The sequence below is a fragment of the Schistocerca gregaria genome, chromosome 4, assembly GCF_023897955.1.
Source record: "Schistocerca gregaria isolate iqSchGreg1 chromosome 4, iqSchGreg1.2, whole genome shotgun sequence".
In the NCBI taxonomy this organism is placed as follows: Eukaryota; Metazoa; Arthropoda; class Insecta; order Orthoptera; family Acrididae; genus Schistocerca; species Schistocerca gregaria.
In genome coordinates, this window is record NC_064923.1 from 521713122 (window position 1) to 521737027 (window position 23906).

Sequence of the window (23906 nt, forward strand, 5' to 3'; positions counted from 1 at the left end):
GAAGATGTCAACAGGATACCAGTACTAGCAAAAGTAAAAAAAGTGGCATGCGTAATAGATGCATCTTGTACCTCAGCTGAGCTATGAGGGTTGTATCCTATTCTTCATCTGACATAGGTAAGTCAACTGAAGTACAGGATACAGATTTTGCAATTGTCACATTTTTTGCCTTCACTAGTACTAGTATCCTGATCTTCAGTTGATCTATATAGGTCAGCTGAAGTATAGGAGACACATTTTATGTTTCTCACCTTTTTCACCTTTGCTAGTACATCTATCCTTTACTTCAGTTGATCTTCAAATTTTTGATCTTTAGATCAACTGAAGTACAGGATATAAAATTTACATTTGTCACTTTTTTCACTTTTGTTAGTACTACTATCCTATTTTTCATTCAACCTATATAGGTCAACTGAAGTACAAGATACAAATTTTACATTTGTTTCTTTTTTTGCCTTTACTAGTACTACTATCCTGTTCTTCAGTTCACCTACACAGGTTATCTGAGGTACAGTACACAAATTTTATGTGTGTCACTTTTTTCACCTTCACTAGTACTAGTGTCCTATTCCTCAGGTGAACTATATAGATCAACTGAAGTACATGATACAAATTTAACACTTGTTCCCTTTTTCACCTACATTAGAACTCATATCCCATTCTGCTGTTGATATTAGTACAAACAAAGGAGAAAAAACTGACATCTATAAATTTTGTATAATGTCAACTGAAGTAATCCATGACAGTGTTATGCATGTCACTATTTTTTTTGCTTTCACTATCGTTGGTATCTCATCCTTCAGTTAACCTATATAGGTCAACTGAAGAGTAGGGTACTAGTACTAGCGAAGATGAGAAAAGCGACAAACGTAAAATTTGTATCCTGTACTTCAGTTGTCCTATGTAAGTCAACTGAAGAATAAGGTACTAGTGCTATTGAAGGGAAGAAAAAGCATCAAAGGTAAAATTTGTGTTCTGTATTCAATTGACCTATATAAGTCACCTGGAGAATAATATACTAGTACTGGTGGAGGCAAAAAAAGCAGCAAATGAGTATCTCATGCCAACATTGTAGTTGTTCTTCTGAAGTTTCTCAATTAATCATTATTTGTGAATCCAGATGACAAACTCGTGTGTTCATAATGTATACTGAACCAACTAGTCCTCCCATTGTGATATTTCACTGTGTCTCCAAATGATACTACCTTTGTTATCAAAAGTCACATTATATCCACATTGTTCATCTGGACAGACAGAGAAAATTTGCTGTCTGACATCAAGTACATACCAGACATTTTCAAGCAAAGCAGGTTTCAACCTTTTGTTTATGAATTTTTCAATATAAGCACTGTAAGTCCCATATCCAGAAATAACTTCATAGCCAGCTGGTTGTACAATTGTGAAATTGGAAACTTTTAAACATGGCAAAATGCCATTTCTTGCTGTCTTTTTGGACTTATTCCAGTCTGTTGTAAATTTCTTCTGTTTTTGATGCTGCTCATCTGACTTTGATTTTACAATGAAAGTACCAGCTGTCTCTGTACATAATGCATTTTGACTCAGATGTAAATTCTCAATAAGAAACTTTGTAATCTTTTCAGATTCAGTAACATGATACCAGTTTGACCTGTAAAACTGATATTCATTGCTGAAGCAGCGAAGAGGCAAAGTTGCATTTGGATTAATTGTATTCAGTTCACTGCATAAGTCATGTAAAATGTTCATGAGTAGTGATATGTGTTTTGTTATAGATGTGATGTCATCTTTTGATGTTTCAAAGAAACAGTTGAACTCAGTATACAGCTGATGCAAGGAGATTGTTCATATATTGATGTAAGAGTGTACCAAAATTCTTTTGCATCACTCGTCTTTTTCACCATTCCAATGATATGTGCTGCCCAATCATTGTCCCATTGCCAGCACTGATATGGGTCAGACAGTTTGTCTCTTTCTGCTAGTGACAGACACTGGTGTGTATCATGCTAATTGAATAAAGAGAATGTTCCTGTAGTCAAAGTTGAATATGCTATTTCTGTGTCTTTCACTGATCTTCACTTGATGACTTGGAAATATTTGTGAGATCTCTGTTATCATTCAACTGAAGTGTTGTGACTGCTATTCCACAAATCTTGCTGTCTTGTGAATATTGTAGTAAATGGAAAAATAGTCTAGTGAAAGAATAGTATAATTCTCACAACCTGAAGCTTTCAAACTTGGGCCCATAACCTGTTGTAGTGGACTTAGGAGATATTTTTATAGCAAGAACACAACAATTTTACTAACATTGATCTTCTCCCTTTAATATCTACAAAGATGATAACACAGCAGCAAAACTACATAGAGTGAAAGCATGAAACAGTAGCTCTTAGGAGCACAGAATTTCACATGACAAAAAATGAAGCAGCACTGTAGGAGAGGACAGGACACACACAGTTCTGCTTTATTTGTTTTAGCATGATATACATTTTGCATAAGGACCATGAAGATTAAGTAAGAGAAATTTGTGCTTGTACAGAGGCTTATAGGCAGCCATTTTTCCCTCGCCCTGTTTGTTAGTGGAACTGGAAAGGAAATGACTACTAGCAGTACAAGGTACCCTCCATCATTCACAATGGTGACTTGTGAAGTACATATGCATTAGTTACATTAAAAATGAAATGAGCCAGAGGGCGCAAAATGAAAACCTCTGGAGGGATCATAATGCCACTGCCTACATAATAAGATGTGCTTGCTGTAAGAATGCTTGGAGAAAGGAGACTTAAAAAAATGAAGAAGAAGAAGGAGGAGGAGGAAGAGGAGGAGGAGGAGAAGAAGTAGAAGAAGAAGAGCAAAGGGGTGTAGCATGTTGCCTTATAGTGGAAGGAGCACAGGAGTGGAAGACATGGAATAATGGCACAAAGGTTCTGAGAGCACTGCATGTGTATTGTGATTCTGACTCTGAGCCTGACCTCTGGGGCAGTTGCTGACACTGTAATTCACCAGTCTTCTATAATAAGGGCATCTGCTTACTGGCTAATGGTAATGGTAATGCTACATGGCATTCAAGACCATTTATCATTGGCCAAAAACATCTGTCCTTCCCTGAATCACTTGTGCCTGATGTTGACTCTTGAAACAGATGTGCCATGCTCTCATTACACTTTGATAAATTTTATGAGTAGTGACATATTCTTTTCATAATATTATTAACATACAAGTAACATATGTATGAATAAAGATGATATTAATTAGGATGAGTTTGGCTTGGATTTATTGTTCAGAGTTTTATTTTTAATGTGCTCTTACTCATAATGTAGGTAATTTTCATAAAAATGTAATTAGTCAAAAAATGTGGATAGTTGAACTTTTTATTGGAATATGCAACAGTAAATTTCTAGTGAGATAATCAGCAGTTCAGAAGTAACCAACTGTGTTTGTTACTTAAGTCATTTTAAATGTCTGGAGGCTCATCTTCATTATGACATCTGCAGAACATGTCAGAAAAAATGAATGAATGAATGATATGCTTCCAAGGGCAAAACATGCTGAGCTGAGTTTGTAGCACAGTTTATCTGTATGCTGATTACATTTTAATGAGAGTGAAAGAATATATTGCTACTGACTAAGGAGAAGTTGAGATACAGACAGAGACAACAAAAAGACTGCTGTACATTTGAGCTTTCAGCCACAAGACTTTTTTTCTAAAGTGGAAACACACACATTCACACAAGCACAACTCTCAGATACATTACCATTGTCTCTGGCTGCTGAAGTCGGACTGCCGGAGATAGTGGCCATGCATGTGTGAGTTGTGCTTGTGTGAACTTTTGTGCTTTTTCTACTTTAGAAGAAGGCCTTGTGTCCAGAACCTCAAATATGCAGCATTCTTTTCATTGCCCTTGCCTGTAACTCACTGTCTCCTTTGTAGTGTGAGTAGGAATCTATCTTTTCCATAGTATTGCCGTTATTCTATCCTGTATTTTCCATTGTGTGATTACATTTCAACTTGGTAGCATACTGGACTCCAAGAAATTTTACATTTACTTAGTTGATTCATTTGCTTTAAGACAATTAATGACTACTTTTAGTGAGTGCAGATCATTTTTGCTTTTTTGAAATAGCATGATATGAGAGTTTGTAAGATCAAAAGCTAAATTGTTATTTGTGAAACATTTGTAGTTATGTTTACCTATCACGAGAGCCATGTCTGGGTACATTTTTGAGTGGTGCTGTTTATTAGTGTGCTTGTATCATCAACAAATTCTTTAATTTTTAGTTGTTCCTTGAAGTCGTTGAAAGATCATTTACGTATGTTACGAACGAGGGAGGGCCCAACAACAATCTTTGTTGAACCCTATTCTGAGGTTTGTGTCATGCATGTAACACTATTTGTGAAAGTTATTCTCTAATTTCTGTTATGAGTGTGACTTCAACCACATAAGAGGGATGTCACTATTGTCATAATACTTTTGCTTCCCAGGTAAATTTTAAGATCCACACAATCAGAATCTTTGCATAGTCACAAAACATGTAAATTGGATAATTTTTCTTATTTAGCTCTGCCAGGACTTCACTTGTGATGACTAGTATTGTTTTCTCTGTGGAGAATCCATCATGAAAGTCAAACTAAGAGGACATTAGAAAGTTCTGCTCACTTTCCATAAATGCATGAGTATAAGGGGGTGGAGATCTCTTCTGATTGAACAGAACATTGTAAGGTATCCCAGCTATGCTCACTAATGTTTATGTCTGGGGAGTTTGGTGGCCAGTGGGAGTGTTTAAAGTCAGAAGAGTGTTCCTGGAGCAACTCTGGACAATGTATTGTCTGGCATTGTCCTGCTGGAATTTCCCAAGCCCATCGGAATGCGCAATGGACATGAATGGATGCAGGTGATCAGACAGGATGCTTACGTATGTGTCACCTATCAGAGTCATCTTTAGATGTATCAGGGGGCCCATATCACTCAAACAGTGTATGCCTCACACCGTTACAGAGCTTCTGCCAGCCTCAATAGTTCCTTCTGACATGCAGGGTCATTGGATTCATGAGGGTGTCTCCATGCTTGTACATGTCCATTATGCTCCATACAATTTAAAATGAGACTTGTTTGGCAGGCAACATGTTTCCAGTCATCAACAATCCAATGTCAGTGTTGACAGGTGCAGGCAAGGCATGAATCTTTGTGTCTTGCAGTCATCAAGGGTACATGAGAGGGCCTTCAGCTCTGAAAACCCATAACATTGATGTTTTGTTTTATGGTTTGCACGCTGACACTTGTTGGTTACCCAGCACTGAAATCTGCAGCAATTTGCAGAAAGGCTGCACTTCTGTCATGTTGAACAATTCTCCTGTTCTTGCAAGATCTTTTCTGGTAACAGCAGTATTGGAGATTTGATGTTTTATCTGATTCCTGATATTCACAGTACACTCATGAAATGGATGTACCTGAAAATCTCCACTTATCGCTACCTCAGAGAAGCTGTGTCCCATCACTCATGTGCCGACAATAACACCATGTTCCAAATCACTTAAATCTTGATAACCTACCATTGTAGCAGCAGTAACCGATATAATAATTGTGCCAGATGCTTCTTGTCTCATATAGGTGCTGCCGACTGTAATGCCATATTCTGCCTTCAGTGTATTTGGCATTTCAGTGCCAATTGTCAGGGAATATGTCCTGAGTCATTGGATATATTACAAAATAGCTTACATGTGATCCTGTCAAGTCAGTTCAGTATTTTAATATTCTGCTTGAAACACAATCATAATAAATGCTTTTTAGTTACTTGATGAATTTTGTTAAATTGTTAGAAGTTGTATTTTTTTGAGCTAATGTCTACTGTCAATGCATGCAATGGCTATGCAAGTAAATTAAATGTGACTGCACTTGGTTTCTTTATTAGTGGTTGTGATGTTTGTTGCTGTTGTCAGGAAGTAATTACTGTATTTGGTTTTATACAAAGTTATTTGACTAAATGTATCTGTACTTGGTTGTTTATTATTGGCAGCAAAATCTCCTGCCATTGTCAGGAATAAACTAGTGTATTTGTTGTACAGGTGATGTGAAAGAGTCACGACTTGTGGTCAAGCTATTTTCTGGGGCACAGTTTCATCATGTCACTATTTTTGTTTGTTTCTTGTTTAATAATATTCCAATTTCCACATGTATATGTGGTTCTCAGTAATGTGTCTGACACCAGCTGTAAAAGTGATTTTAAACCACATGAACAAGTTGTTCTCAAAAAATGTGGCTCTCGTCAGTAGCCAAACATGTTTTAAGCCCAATATCAAATAAAACCTTTCTCATCTATTAGGTTAGTTGAGTTTTTAAATTACTCCCACCACATAAACAGTTACTTTTCATGCTTTAATATGATAACTGTTTAACACTGAAACAATGAAGTCTCTCATGATGGATTTGTTTCTTGTCACAGTTGTATGCTATGCATTTCTCATGTTTATGTTGCCATTCGGTGCCAACAGATTGCAGCACATGTTGTTTAAGTTGATCGAGAAGTGAGCATTATGCCGGCACCTGGTTAGTAGCTCATAATGAAGTTAAATTGAATTGTTTTGCCGATTTGCTGGATCTGGTTATTTGTAGTAGTGTCTACAATGATGTGATATTGATAATTATTAGTAACTTCATATCTTTGCACAGTAATTGTGCATTAAATTTGTTCTGGCACAATTGTGCAGGTTAGGTGTTGACTGTGGGTGTTGTTGATTGTGTCATTGGTCTCTCTGTATTACTGCTTTTCATACAGTTTTGAATGGGAAAGTATTTATGCACATTACCATTATTGTATGCAGGTTTATGAGACAATCAAATCCATTGTCTACTAGGGGATTCGGATTTGAGTGGCATTTTGTCAGATAAAGATGACGAGTTTGTTCCTTCTCCTTCAAATATTCAGCAGGTAGATGACTCGTCTGATGGTGACTTGAGTGCCGAAGAAGTTCCTGAAGTTCCTGAAGAGCACAGGAGCTCACACAGTGTCACAGAAGGTGTCAGACCACTGCTTTTTTTGAGATCAAATTTTGTTCAGAAGTTTCATCCACCAAACATTAATTACAGTGCTGTTGAGCTCAATGACAAAGAGGTGCGGTCTGAGTTATCATTCCCATTTACTTACTAAAATATCTTCTTTTTAATTCTAGAGTCCTTCACCAATTGGATTTCCTACTGAATATTTATGTGAATATTTCAGTGAAAAGTTTTTGAAGAGGCAGTGAAATATACAAATATATGTAGTGTTGAAAAGACAGGGAAATCCCTAGGAACTACAGCTCATGAACTGAAGGTGTTTTTTGTGCTAAATTTAATGATAGGGTGCATAAGGTATCCTAGGCTACCTATGTACTGGAAGAAATCTATTTCTTTATCAGCTATTAATGACACTATGTCTAGAGACCGGTTCCTTGCACTCAGGAATAATGTGCAATTTGTTGATACTATAAAACCACCTGAAGAGGCTGAAACTAATAGACTGTGGAAAGTTCAGCCAGTGATCGACACAGTAAGAAGAAGATGTCACAGTTTGCCTTGTAGCTTTAACTATTACAGTATTGATGAGCAAATGATGCCTTTTACTGGGTGTTTCAAACTGAAGCAATGTGTTAAAGGAAAACCAAGGCCTGTAGGTCTTAGAAACGTTAACATGACCTCAGCATCAGGAATAGTGTTGGATTTTGAAATTTATCAGTGGGCTACTACACCTCTGGATGATAAGTCATTAGGATTAGGCCCTTCTGTTATTTTATGACTAACACAAACTCTCCCACAAGGAATTTTTGTTTATTTTTGTAGGTACTTTACCACTATTCCACTCTTAGCAAAGCTTAAGGAGAAAGGAATTGAGGCTATTGGCACAATAATGGTAAACAGAATTAAGAATGTTCATTTGAACGAGGGAAGAATGAAAAGAGGAGAGTGTCATTCATGTGTTAGAGCAGATGAAGCTGTAGTAATTACTGTGTGGCAGGACAGTCAGAGGGTCGTAATAGCATCCACTTGTGCTAGCATTGAGCCAAAATGTAAAGTTCAAAGGTGGTGTAAGCAGGAGGGTCTCTATCTTGATGTAGATTGCCTTTTTGTAATTCAGCAGTACAATGCCAATATGGATGGCGTAGACATTCATGACCAGTGGTACCAAACGTGGTTCAAAACCAGAAACTGGACACTCAAGTGCTTGCTGCATTTCATAGACCTTTCAGTGGTCAACTGCTGGTTTCTCTACAGAGAGCACTGTCATGAAAACCAGACTGCCAAAAAGAACATTATGGATTTGTTGAAATTTAGAATGTCTCTAGCTGAGGCTCTTCTGTCATGTCCAGACAGAAAGAGGAGAGATGATACCGTTAGATGATACGTTAAGTACCTCCACAAAGGCAAAAGTTTACAAATCCCATCCAAAATCAGGTTTGGACAAGCGATACAATGGGTATGATCACTGGCTGACAGTGGATGATATTTTGTCACCGCAACCATGTCAGTATGAGCGCTGCAGTTCCACAACAAAGACAAAGTGCATAAAATGCAATCAGTACATATGTCTTGCAAAAGGAAAGGATTGTTTCAAATTATTTCACGAAAAGTGAAACAGTCTGAACCATGACTTTGTGTTACAAAATAAATTTAAAAAAAATTATTATTAATTTTTTTGCCACAGAATATGATTTGAAATCTATGTAACATTTTTATAATAACTAATAAATAAAAGTAATGAAAGAATAATTTTTTATTCATAACTGTTCCTCAGGTAATATAAAAAAAATAGCAGGAAGTCAGAGAATAATTTTGGTGAAATAAAACCTGACCCTCACGATTGTGCTAGTTGTTTTCCCGCTACATTTTTTTATGGAAGAGTTTTTTTATTATTTTTCCCATTGACTACCATGCCCAAGTATATAGAGAATTCAACTTTATTCACCATTTAAAAAAAAAAAAAAAAAAAGAAAGGTGTTCAGGGTGGAAAGGGATAACTGATTTATGAGGTTGATAAATAATTTCTGAGATGTTTGACACCTGTTGGGATATTTTGCCACATACACTATACAGGAATGAACTGCCTTTTGCCTACACCATTCATACACCATGAGCAAGGCAGCTTTTTCTGCACTGGTAACTTCCATCATCCAATAATAGCTTACTGCTTGGACTACCACACACACAACTGACTATCAAGTCACAGTGCATTCAAGGAACAAACAAGCATACTGTAAGCAAACATAACGTTATTGTACGTAGCAACTATGCAGGCTGAAGTAAATGACTCGCACTAGAATCCTACAACAAACATGGCAAAAATTTTAGTCTGTGTATGTCTACAGGCATTGTTCCATTTAAAATAGTGTATATTGGGAGGGGGGGGGGGGTGACTTTTATAAGTATTATTACAATCTGTTTATTGCTAACTATAGGGTGATTACAATTAAACTTTCAAGCTGCTATAGAAATAACACAACTGGTCAGAATGACATCAAATTGCAAAGGAATATTATTGGAGAAGGGGAAAAACGTATCACAGAAGAAAAATAAATTATTACTAAATGTAGAAATAGATGTCACTATAATCATCATAATTTAATAGTGATTGACTACAAAAGGCAAATGAATCATCCAGCAATGCCTAAGGTGCATGTTAGAGGTTAAACAAACTGTACTACTACTCAGTGTACATGGGTGGACAGGTGTGATAGTGTGAGTTACAAAAGCTCATCCACCACGGTAAGGTCATATCACATCAGATGGAAAAAGTCAGTTTTTAATTGTTCTGAGGCCCAAAACCACATAAAAAAGCATCAATCACATTGGTTTTAATTGTCCTGAGGCCAAAGGCCACACGAAAAGCATCAATAATATCGTTTTTAAGTGCCATAAACCCAAAAACAGAATAAAAATCATGAATAAAAATCAAATCAGATTATTAATTTCCATGTGTCTGGTGCAAAACATGTTCAATATGCTGTCTACTGTTTTCTGTAACAAGTTGAAACTGAACAACAGCATGTTCCACAACTGATTGAAGAGTTTCCGGGGTCATGTTCAGAATGTGTTGCTCAATGTGTGCCTTCAATGCAGTTAAGTTTGCAATTGGACCACTGAACACAACACCTTTCAGATAGCCTCACAGCCAGAAGTCGCACAGATTGAGATCAGGTGATTGGGATGGCCTGGCTATAGGGAAATGGTCGCTGATCCCTCTAGCATTTGTGAATTCTCTTTTCAGCAGCTATTTAAGTGGATTTGCATGTGAAGAGGTGTGCCATCTTGCATAAAAATGATCCCGTCCACATGTCCATGCTGCTGGAGAGTTGGAATGATGTGGTTGTACAAAAGACACTCAGAGCGCTTACCAGTGATGGTGTAGGCAATAGAACTGCAAGCACCTGTCTCTTCAAAAAAATACGCCCCTATGATAAATGGCACCATAAACCCACACCAACAGTGTCATTTTCAGGTTGATGTGGTACTGTTTGATTTGCATGTGTATTTCCTGTTGCCCATATTCAGCAATCCTGTGTATTGACATATCCTGTCAGACAGAAGTGGGCTTTGTATATCCTCAAAATCTTCCACAGCCAAGAAATTCTAAAGCAAAGGTCTCTCTTGCTGGCAGGTTAACAGGAAGCAACTCTTGCACATGAGTAATTTTGAATGGATAGCAAAGAAGGATGTTTTGTAGGATTTTATGCACCATGGTCATGGATATCTCCAATATCTTGGACATAGTTTTTCAAGCACTACACCTTTGCACACCACCACTCATCTCCTCCTACACTGTTGTGACCACTGCTTCCAATGACATCCCTCTACCATGTTGCACACCAAATGAACCAGTCTTTTCAAATTTACAAATTATTTCCCCCAGACCGATGGCAGTCATCAGACCAATGCCTTTTTTCAAACCTTTTAGTGTCCACAACTTCTGCAGAGTGATGTGTGCACTGTTATCATTCTCTGATAATATTCCATTGCAATTTGATGTCATTCTGGCAGTGGTGTTCTACAGCGTTTTGAAAGTTTATCTTTAATTATAATCTGAAAACCAAACATCAATAGCACTTTCCACTTGCACTACATTTACTGTGCAAGTTTTTGATGATTCACCTTGTGTATAAAGCACAGTGCCCTTGCTTGTGGCATGAAATATTTGATGGTGGGGTGTTTGTAAACACATGCACATAGAAAGTGCAACATAAAACTACTTAACTATGTGATTTAGCCAAATGCTCCATTCACATGGAATGTTATAAATTATCAGGATTCAGAGACCATTATTATCCTTCACAGGACACAACATCTCTTTGACTTTCTTGGGAAATCAAAAGACAGTTTTAATCCAATGTCTGTTTAAGATTTCTCCAACTTCATGTTGCTCCACAGAATGATGGTTTGTAGTCATAACTTCAAAGCCATTGTCATTAGTAATATTTCATGTGAATGTGATAGTAATTTCATGGGAGAATCTACTCAAACTGATTCCAAGCTCTGCAGCAAATATGGGAATCACAGCAAGCTTTGTAATCTATAAAATCTGCTGTTACTGAACACAAACATACAAATAAACACAATCTCTATCCCACACTTCAAATTACTGGGACTATGTCAACAAAAGATGTTGTGGAAATTAGAATGAGAATTCAAGATTTAAAAGTCAGTAGCAATATGTAAGACATCTTATATTAGACACAAGTAGTGGTTATCACTGTAGTTTCTGTGTACTTCACTTCTTATGATGTTAGTAGTATTTGTTGTAACTGATCACAACACTGCCCATTGCCTTCTGTACAACTGTCTGTATTTTCATCAATTTCTTGTTTTTCCTTCTCAGTCTTCTTGTTTCTCTTCTATTCTAGAGCACATCTGAGCCAAATCTCACATTTTAATTACAGTATTTCATATTCTGTCATCAAAAACACAATTTCTTTTAGTTGATTCCTGAAATCTTAAGAATGTTGTTGAAATTTCATGGTTTGTGTTTTCATTGCTTAATGTGAAATAGTTCTACTAAGCAGCAATAATGGATAAATCCATGAACATGAGATTTAACCTTAAATGTGATACTAAATGTTGTTTTCTTCCACAACCCACAAAAAGTAAAAAGTACTATGAGCTTCCAGCATGATGGAATAAGTGCAGCTCAGCAATTTCTGTTAATCACCACAATGGAAAAACAGTGGAAGTTGCAAATTTCACTTTTCTTTTTGTTTATTTGATGCCTACTTTCAGGCTGGAAGTCATTTTCAAATCATCCAGATAGTCAAAATGGTATTCCTCAAAATACAAAAACCATTTCAAAAATATATACATATTAAGAAGTACAAATGAACTGTTTCAATACAGTTACAGAGAATTATCTGTATGCTCTGTAACAGCTCATTTGCACTTAGTAATACACGCATATGTTTGGCATGGTTTTTTTTTTTGGGGGGGGGGGGGGGGGGAATATAATTTTGGCTCTCTGGATGATATGAAAATGGGTCCTGGCCTGAAAATAGTCATAAAACAAATAAAAAAGTAACATTTTCTCATTTTCTGCTGTATTAAAAATTATTATTTCTGAGTCCCTGCCTCAAACGACTCATCGAATAAATAAAATAAGTTACATTTGCTGGTTTTCTGTTGCATTAAAATTTATTATGTCTAAGTTAGAAGACAGATGTTCTTTCTATTGAATGTGGCCATTCTTCTCTTTGTGTACTTGTAAAGCATAAAATAAATCACAGCCAAGTATATCAGATATTGTTTAAATTAATTTAAATTTTCATAATTACAGAGCCACTGATGGGGGCTAAAAGTACAGTACTGTTTTCCACTACTGCAAATGCTGAGCTTTCATTGTCTAAGGACATGCTTGTGATGTGAGTAGACCTAGTTACTAAGTTAGACCAAAGCTCTGATTGAGAATAACTTTCTTATTGTAAGACAGGTTAAATACCCACAGTATTGGGATTTCATGAGAATATAAGTGGTGTGATATATAGAATAGACCTAATGGAAATATGCCTAAAATATGGAGCATCTTTTACACTGTGCTGCTCTGAACATCATGATGTAGATGGACTTCTCATGTTAGAAAATGAGAACTTTGATTTTATTACTTTTTTTTTGCAGACATGATATGAGAAGTATGAGATTGCTATTTCAGTTGGAATTAACATAGTATATGGACATCTAGTTTGAAGCAAATTTTGTGACACTGAGGTAACAGCAGGCAGAGTAACAGTTACTTTGCTGTCAGTCTGCAGTGGATCTTTTGGATATATTAATGTCTTTTTGAGAAGCATTGAATCACTCTTGTCACTTCTGTGTTGAAAAACTAATGAAATCATAACAAGGAGTTATTTTCTTATGAATGTCTTAAAAGAGGATGGAAACACAGCAGGTCTTGAACAATGTATATGCTCCTACAACTTAGTTTCAGTGGTAGAATCTCCACTTGGAGTATTAATCAGTCGGAACACTTTAATAAATGAGATATTTATAAATAAGATTAAATACAAGGACGTAACTGTCTAAAGTATGTGGAATGGGGCCTCCAATGGTGGACAGCTACTCATTGTGCTGTGACAAGAAAATTGCTTTAAGAGATAATGTGGATGATAAATAGACATAACACAAGAACTACAGTTGTGGATTGATCAACAGTATTTGCTGCTGTTAATGTTAGCTCCAAAATATATTTACTCATAAATGACTTGACAACTCTATTTAAGGACTTATTATGTAGAAGGGTACTATGAGAAAACCTTTCTCCTAATTGAGACCAGAAAATTGAATGAATCATTAAGACTCTGAAGAATAAAACTCTACTGGACTTGATAAAATACCTTGTAGAGGTTGTTAGGGTAAAGTGGCCAGGGTGGAAAAAGTGACTTGATGTTACACCCTGTGCTTCTGGGACCATAGCTTGTGACACCAGGTCACAAAGTATCTAGTGCTACCAGTACATGTCATGATGTCACAGTTAAAGAGTTGATCACATGACAAGGTGGTTTCATCCTAAACAAAAAGTAATACACCATCAAGGGGGAGGATATTATTTGCGCCATGACAGTCAGGTGTGACATCATTATGATGTGTACAGACTGTATCTTTTCTTTTTGTGAAAATAGGAACCTGCAAACTTTACAAAAAGGACCTAACCAATGGTTGCTAATGCGCATGCACGAGTGCCCGCACAAGTGAGTTTGTGTGTGTGTGTGTGTGTGTGTGTGTGTGTGTGTGTGTGTGTTGGGTCTAATTCTGATGAAGGCCCATTTGACTACAAGCTTTGCTTGACAGTCTTTTTGTTCTGCCTATCTGCAACTCATTCACCATCTTTGCTATATGGTGAATAACAACTGTCCTTTTCAAAATATTGTCATTATTTCACCCTGGATTTTCCATTGTTTGTATTATTTTTAAGATAGTTGTCAATATTTATCTTTAAATTACATTCGAAAGGAAGTCAACATTTCTGTCATTTTTAAGTAGCACTGTGCAATTAGCACTTCTGCCATTTTTTTATCTTCTGTATTTCTGCATTATGAAGGTAGTTTGGATAGTCATCACTATCCTAAAAATTTAGGTCATGACTAAAGACAAGATATGTAAGTAAAATGTTGACTGTTGAATAAAACAGGTTGAAGATATAAAAGCCGGGTGGGGTGGCCGAGTGGTTCTAGGCGCTACAGTCTGGAACTGCACGACCGCTACGGTTGCAGGTTTGAATCCTGCCTCGGGCATGGATGTGTGGGATGTCCTTAGGTTAGTTAGGTTTAAGTAGTTCTAAGTTCTAGGGGACTAATGACCTTAGAAGTTAAGTCCCATAGTGCTCAGAGCCATTTTGAAGATATAAAACTGCATGGGAAATAGTCTCTCTGACACACTATACCCTTCAAATTCGAAAAGCAGTGTGTTATATTTCATATTCCATGTGCAATGGCAGATCACTTTTCTTCCTGCTCAATATGAAGCAGTAAAAGTGGAACTTCTGTCTCATGTTGCCTAGCACAAGTGATATTATTAGTTCAGAATCATAGCTGTTTAGTCCATGTGTTGCATCCACACCAACATAGTCATGTCCATATTTCTTCAAGAGTTCACTCTGCGCTTTATTCACTGTAATTAACACCAAATCAGAGCTTTGCAGGTTTGGATGAGTTTCACCAACTATGCTTTGAAATTGAATTCATAATTTAAATTTGTGTCACAGGCTTTACAATGACAAACGTTCGACTGGTGATGTTTTTGAAGGGATGCAATTACCTTCATTTTCTCAGGATGAATCTTCATACATGCTCTGTCAGATATTTGTTCTGTTTATACTGCTTACCACATGCTAACTGCTTACACTTTTTCAGATTCACATTAATATTTAGGCAAAGTCTTTTGGTCTAAAAATGTACTTCTATATTGTTTTCTAGGGTTTGATACCTTTCTCCATGAGTGACTAGTGCTTGTTTGATTGGGAAAAAACCCGAAGTGTTTACCCCAATAAGAGTTAGGTACTTCCATATATTATGCATAATACTACTGATCAGATTGACTTACAAATCCTTTAATCCAGCAAGCTATCATCTGTCATTCTGTCCCTTTGTGATGATTTTGACTAAATTAATTTATGTTGTTTAAAACTATTTCTGTTCTGTTAGGCTTGGCCAAAACAAAAATCTGATTAAAATTGATCTGCTCCAGCCACTTGGTTTTGTTTCAGATAGTAGAGAATCAAGATGCCTAGAAAATAAGTGTGAGAATCAGAACAACAGACATGGGATGCTGTTGCAATGGCTGTGGCCACATTGGCCTTGGTAGTGAAAAGTGGCTGTTATGTAAGCCTTAAAAAATGTGTGTAGTTCCTATACACTGTTATTTTCCTTTTCACTTAAAATATTTTCTGGGGTACATTGTAAAATGTAGATTCAAAATATGCAAGTGACTAGCTTCTGGCGATAACAATGGTTTGCTGAAAATTCAATTTCCTTTAGAGTTGCCACTCCCTTACATTATTTGATCACTGATGTTGCCATATTAGTGGAAGACTTCACCATATGGGAAGCCAGGAGCCATTTACCTTGACGCTTTCTTCTTTCTTGCTGAAGTTGTACTCCTATTTGTGTATTTCGATAGCTTCTCTGAACAAGTGGATGTGATAGCTCTTGTCTACAGCCAGAACTTTTTCGCTGGTGAATTTTAGTACTTGGTTGGTCTCACACAGCTTCTGCTCTGTCATGGCCAATTTCGCCATCCACCCCAACCTGCAATGTCACTTATATTTTGTGATCCTGGTGTTGACTGATTGTCCAGTCATTCCAACAAAACTTTTCCACTTGTGCATGGATGCGGTATATTTCCAACTTTGAAAGTGGGTCCCTTTTATCCTTTGGCAATCTGAAACATTCTTTGATCTTCTTTGTTGGTTTGTAAACCACGTTTACGCCATGTTTGTGCAAAATATGAGCGATTCTGTCTGTCACTCTGGGAATGTATGACAGAAAGTGGTGCCTATGTTGTACCTCTGATGTAACTTATGGAGTACCCATTCCTCCCCAGAACACTCTCCAGGTGTTGTATTTCATGTCTGAGGTGCTGCAGCTCACATATTCATCTTGCTCATGTTACGAGCATACTAATCATACCTATTTTCTGGTGCAGGTGGTGATGTAATATTTGTGCAGGCATCAGCCTGTGTGTGTCAGTTTTGAATTCATGCTGTGTCCCAGGTTTTCTCCATCCCTTGTGACCAGCTCACACAGAAATAGTAGTTTCTTGTTTTTTTCTACTTACATGGTAAATTTTGTGTTCGGGTGGAGGACATTCAAGTGTTTAGTAAGTCACCGAGATTTTCCTCACCGTGGCTCCTCACAACAAAGATACCATCAACATACCTGACCACACCTAAGGCTTGGTGCCAAGTCCAGTGCCTGAGCTTTGAACAGTTCTGTGAAGAGGTTGGTTACCACTGGACTAAGACGACTACCTATGGTGGCACCTTCCAGCTTTTCTTAGAGGTTGCCATTCCATGTAAAATAGCTCATAGTAAGACAAGCATGAAAGAGATTTTTGGTGTCTTGTAGAAAAATGGAACAGATGTGCTCCAGTGGTACTATTGTAAACAAAGAAACAATCTCAAAGCTGACCAGAATGTCATTTGATGCAAGTTTTAGTTTTTTCAGCTTCTCAGTGAAATGTCTAGAGTCCTTTATGCATGTGTTAGTCTTTCCCACTTGCAACTGGAGCAGAAAGGCCAAGTGTTTTGCCACTTTGAATATCATTGAGCCAGGAGCTCTAACAATTGGTCTTAGTGGAATGTTTTTCTTATGGACTTTTGGCAATCCATACAGCCGAGGTGGTAGGGCTTCTGTGTTTCCCGTCTTGCTCTTTATGTTCACTGGCAGCGAAGATGCCTTGATGAAGTGATTCGTTTTCCATGTGATACACTGCATCAGATATGCATATAGTTTCTAGTATGTCATGGGGTCTAATATGTTCCTGGATCTTCTGCTCAAGTTCTTCAAACTTCATTACGACGGTCACATTTCCCTTATTGGCAAGCAGTACCAATATTCTCTCATTGGCATTAAGATTCTTCATAGCTTGTACCTCTTGTTTCTTCAGGTTGCAAGCTGGTGGTTTTGCTCACCACCATATCCTGTCTATTTCAGTGCTTGGTTCCTCTGATCTTTCATAAGGAAATAGCCAAATGGCCACTTTGATATTAGTAATGATGTCCTCTCATAGGTATAGTTCTCAGGATGATAGTGAAATTCCCTCCTTTTCGAAGAACTGACTTTTCCTCTTCAATCAAGTGTTATTCCGTAAGCTTGACTACTGTGTGTAACATGTCAGGAATCACCTTGTCAGTCTGCTTTTAGCATCTTGCAAATTGTTTCTTATGTCATTCAGTGCATCAATTGAGTTAGTTCTTCATGTTCCTGTGAGTGATGCTGTCAAACTTGTCCCAGTTGTCTCAATGCAGTCTGCTGCTTAGTTGACAGAAAATGTCCAATAATTCCTCATCCATTCTTGTCAAGTGTCTCAGCATTGTACAAATTTGTTCATGAAGATTCTATCAATCAATTAGCAGAATGCATCAAGACGACTGGGACAAGATTGACAGCATCTCTCACAGGAGCACATAGAACTAACTTGAGTGCTGCATTGTGCGACACAAGAAAAAGTCTGCAAGACACCAAAAGCAGACTGACAAGGAAATTACTGACATTTCACGCACAGTGGTCAACGTCACTGAATGGCAACTGATGAAGGGGAAGACTCAATCCCTCAAAAAAAGGGAATTTTTGCTGCCACCCTGAGAACTACACCTATGGAGGATGTCATTGCTAATACCAAAGCAGCCATTTAGACCCTTCCTTGTAAAAGAGCAGAGGAAATATGCACTGAAACAGCCAGGATACTGCACCAAGCAAAACCTCCAACTTGCAACCTGAAGAAAGAAGAGGTACAAGCTATTAAGAATCTTAACACTGGTAAGAGTATATTGGTACCGCCTGCCAATAATGGAAATGTGACTATCATAATCAAGACCAAAGGTGACGAGCAGAAGATCTGAGACCTATTAGATCTGATGACACAATGAAAACTACTTGCAGATCTGATGCAGTGTATCTCATGGAATATGAATTTGTTAATCAAGGCATCTTCTCTTCCTGTGTACATACAGAGGAACCTGCATAGCACAGAAGCCCTACAACCTCAGCTGTATGGATTACCAAAGATCCATAAGAATAATGTTTCACTAAAACCAACTGTTAGTGATCCTGGCTCACCGATGTACAAACTGGCAAAAACACTTGGCCTCCCTGCTCCAGCTGCAAGTGGGGAAGACCGACACATGCATAAAGGACTCAGGACATTTCATTGAGAAGCTGAAGAAACTAAAACTTGCACCAAATGACATCCTGGTCAGCTTTGATGTTGCTTCTTTATTTCAAAAAGTACCACTCAGTTCCATTTTCCTGCAAGACATCACAAAGCTCAAGTCTCACCATAAGCTATTTCACCTGGAAGGCAACTTCTACAAACAGCTGGAAGACGTTGTCTTGGGTAGTTCTCGTAGTCATCTGGTGGACAACTTCTTCATGAAAAAATTTGAAAGCACTGGCCCTGGACTTGGCACATTGTAAACCTAAGGCAGGGTACATATGTCACAGCAAAACTGGGAAATCTGGGAAAAACGGGGAATTTCTTTGTCCAGGAGAAAACTGGGAAAAACATGGGAATTGCTACCCGGGAATTTTTCATTATGTTAATTTTCATTTAAATTTTTGTAATTTTGACTGGTAAGAAGAGATTCTCTAACAAACAATTGTACTATATCCAACTATTGCAAAATAATATTGCAACAATAAAACATAAATGAGGGAAAAAACCAAAATAAAATTTAAGTTCCCAAGGAAATGCACCATCTACAACAACAACAAAGCACAATGCATACACCAGCATCTGCCAACAGCAAAATCTTTGAAAGGCTTTGGGATGGAGACTATGTAATACTTAGTATAAACTAAACCGCTTCTAATAAATGTGATGTCACTTGTTTACATTAGGTCTGTTTGAGCAATTATCTTGTCTATTGATGTAAATCTTCATCCTTTCAATAGTTTTCAACTTTAGAAATAAAGAAAAAAAAATCTGCAGGTGCCAGGTCTGGCTGGGTACAGAGGATGAGGCAGTACAGTGTTTTTTTTTGTTTTTTTTTTTTTTTTTTTTTTTTTTTTTTTTTTTTTTTTTTTGTGCACTAGTCATGCAGCAACACAGATGAATTTGCAGATGCATTATCATTATGCAAGAGCTGTAAATTGTCTCACCAGATATCAGGCTGTTTCCTTCTCACATTTTATCACAGGCATGACAACACATCCTGATAGTACCATCGATGAACAGTTTGTCCCTGTGGCATGAATTCATGATGAACTAATCGTACAAAGTCAAAGAAAACTATCAGCATGGTTTTGACATTTGACCTGATCAGAAAAGCTTTTCATGGCTTTGGAGAACTTTTACCAACCCACTGTAAAGATTGAACCTTCACCTCAACATCATAACCATGGACCCATGCCTCATCACCAGTTATGATTCTCTTAAGGAAAATCTTGTTCTCTTTAACTTCCATCCAGCCATTTTTAAACCATGTGAACTATTTATAACATTGAGTATGGCTTAAGCAAGCATTGTCGTAGGCTTTCTGCACTATTTGGTTTTCTTGAGTTTCATGCAAAATTTGAGGCAGATATATTACTCCTCTAACTCTGCCATCTCTAAATAGGCAAACTGTGCAACATGATGTTCTACTCATACAACAATGAAGTTTCTGGCAGTTACACGTTAAACTCAGGTGCAAAATTACGAATGCTCTAGTATTTTTTGAACACACATCATATATTAAACTATTAAAATCTTTTCTACAGAACTATAAACAAGTTGTCTATGTTGACACAGAAATGTCCAGTATGGAACATGTTCTCCCGCACCCGGGTTCCCAGGTTCGATTCCCGGTGGGGTCAGGGATTTTCTATGCCTCGTGATGACTGGGTGTTGTGTGATGTCCTTAGGTTAGTTAGGTTTAAGTAGTTCTAAGTGCTAGGGGACTGATGACCATAGATGTTAAGTCCCATAGTGCTCAAGCCATTCGAACCTCTTCTTTTTTTTTTTTTTTTTTTCCATGTTCAGGTTGGTGTTCTACAGGGATCTGTGCTGAGCCCTTTCCTGTTTCTAATGTTGATTAATGATCTGACCTCATTTATTAGAGCCAATACTGTACCATATACAAATGACACGATTTGTCTTCACTGTAGTACTGATCTCAGTACCCTTAAAACTTTGTTGAAAACGCAATTGCTGAAGCGTCTTATAGTCTTAGAACAAATTGATTCTTGCTGAAGAAAAACAAAACACAGAAGATGATTTTTACTGTTAAAATAGGCTTCTAGTTACTAAAATATTCTGGGCTATTGTGCTGTGACCAGATGAATTTCACAGTAGAACCCAATGATTCACCCCATCTGCAGAGGACACTTTAAGCGGTGTCATAGGTTCTTTAAGTGTTTGATTTCCACCCTCTCTAGATACAGTCAGTAGCAAGCCAGGATGTGAATCAGACACTTGAAGTAGCTGTGATTCTCCTCAAAAATGTCCTCGGCATATGGGGAGAAAATGTTAGGTTTTCATGTGGAATTCACCTAACTATGGTGAAACAGCCCAGATAATTTTATTAAAGTAACATTTCCATCTGAGAAATTTTACATTTTACAGTTAAGCTTCCCTCAGGTTATTCATATTATGTGGATTAAAAAATTTTCCCATCAAATTTGATGGCTCACATGGAAATGGGTCGTAGGTCCCCATTCGAAATGTCATGGAATGAATTAAATGAAACCAGCTGGAAGTCCAAAATTTGTTTGAACATCGAAGTTACGATAAGTTTTTCAGGAGTTTATTTAGATGATAAATTATCTCAGTGTCAACATGTAAAGTGTTTGAGTAGTAAGTTATCTAGACTAATTTATTTGTTCAGGCAACTTATGGAGTGTGTACCTGACATGTATATTAGAAAATCCTGCATTTCTTTTTTCAAAGCATAATATTATATTGTATTATTTTGTGTGGAAACTAATTGTATAGATAAGATCTTAATACTGAAGAAGTAAGCTATTAGGGTAATTGCTGGTTCTCCTAATGAAGAGTGTGTAAACCTTTGTTTATGAACAATAAATAATGACACTAAAAACTTACTTGTACACAATGTTTAATTTATACAAAGAACTAGTTACTTAAGCAAAATGCAGAATAATATACATTGGTACAACATGAAATTCACCTACCCTTGATAATAGAGAGTGGTAAAATCAGGTAACAATTGTAAACTTATGAGTGACAAATAAATGCTGTACAAGATCTATCTGAATAGGCCTGCATCCCCAGTTACATGTCCAACAATTTGGTAATGTAAAAATATTCATTAATGGTCATTTTAAATTGTAATGTTAGTCAGTAACTTATGCATGTGATGTTTTGTTACCGTTGTAATAGATGAATGACAGTAACATTACTTTATTATTACTAAAATAATAATAATAATAATAATAATAATTATTATTATTATTATTATTATTATTATTATTATTATTATTATTATTATTGTTATTATGATTGATGATTCTGTGCCTCAGTCATTAAAAATGGAACCCTTTTGTCCTTGTGACTGTCTGTCTGACTGTTAAAATCCTTATTCTCAGGAATGGATAGAGAAAACAAGCTGAAATTTATGTCTCATACTAAGGTCTATGACCCCTTGACATGTAAAACACTTCAGCTTCTAAGTCAATGCAGTCAAAGGATATGGCTATTTACATCACATATTTTGGGACTTGCAAACTCAATCATGAAAATCAATAGAATGCTTCCCATTGGTTCTAGAATCATGAGATTTGGCAAGAAGCATTGTTCCACAGTACCATCAAAGGAAAAGAAATCCAAAAGCTATTAAGTTTTAACCACCTCTTATGAAATAAATAAAAAAATTTAAAAAATTGTCATTTTTTTATCTCACTGTCTCTCTGTCCATTTGACTGTTAAGAGCCCTTTTTCTCAGGTACAGGTGGATGTATCATTTCGAAGTTTATGTCACATACTAAGATACATGGTTCCTTTGTGATGTAATAAATGAAAGTTTCTAAGTAAATCAATTCAAAAAATATGACCATTATTATCACATATTTTGACACTGGCAAACTCACTCTTCAAAACATGTAGGATACCAGTACATCCTGTTAACCTAAAATCATTAAATTTAGCAAGCAGCAAGTTTTCACAATAAAAGTAAAGGGGGAAAAATCAGAAAATGTTTATTTATAAATATATCACAAGGATATTTTTTTCTGTGACTGATTGTCTATCTGTCAAGAGCCCTTTTCCTCAGGGATGGATAAATGTTTCACATTAAAATATATGGCTTATACTGAGGTCTGTGGTCCCTTGGTGGTGTAAAAAGCTTAAGATTTCAAGCTGGTGCAATCAAAAGGTATGTAATTTTATGTCATATATTTTGATACGCACAAAATCACACATCAAAACTTTGATAAAATCTGATATTGTTAATTATTACGAAGAAACTGAGTAAAATTTACACAAGAAAATTCTTAAAACTTCTATGAGTTCTGTAATCATTATGTAGATCTAATTTACAAAGACAGTATGAGTACTTCTGAAAAATGTAGTGGACCTTGAATAGGAAGTTTATAAATTGAGGCATGTGAAAGTAATTGTAATACACTGTTGGCCATTAAAATTACAGTATCAGCAAGGATGGTAAATAAAAGAATTTTATTTATTGCGAGTATAAAGTATAGTAGAAAGACTACATTATTTACATTGTAGGTTATCAGGGGGCATACGGAGTGTGAAATTTAGTACACAGGGCTGTAGTCTCTGGCAGCAACAAAGGCTGTGACTGAGCTGGTCATCAAGTTAAACTGGACTTAGATGACTAATACACGTATGTCATTCCACAGTGCTTCAATTTTATGCTAAGGTTCATCAGTTATAGTAGCTGGCGAGTGGTGGTATTCTGCCTTTCAGCAGCTCAGGAGAGTGTGTTCTCATTGAGTGAGAGATCTGGCCAATATGCTTTCAAGGCAACAGTGAAACATACTCTTTCATGAGACAAGTCAGGACAACACATGCAACATGCAATCTTGTATTTTCTTGTTGGAAGATAATGTCATTGAAATCAAAAGAAAGGATAAAGTGGCCACCATTATTCCATGATAAATGTAATGTCTGATGCCTAAATTAATGTTTGTGTGAACTAGAGATGATATTTTGTGGACCCAGTTGCAACCCATACCATTACACCAGGTACAGAGCACAAACAGCAATGACAAATAAGTTCATACAATTTTCATTCTCCTCAGA

General features: G+C 36.7%; 1 protein-coding gene across 2 annotated transcripts in view; it reads left to right on the plus strand.

Moving 5' to 3' along the window:
- Positions 1 to 23906, plus strand: part of LOC126268028 (integrin alpha-PS5-like) — a 554707-nt gene that overhangs the window by 513492 nt on the left and 17309 nt on the right. For both annotated transcript variants that reach the window (XM_049973448.1, XM_049973449.1), the window contains exon 21: positions 12766 to 12850. In XM_049973448.1, coding sequence (XP_049829405.1) covers positions 12766 to 12850 — 85 coding nt within the window. The remainder of the gene's footprint in view (positions 1 to 12765; positions 12851 to 23906) is intronic.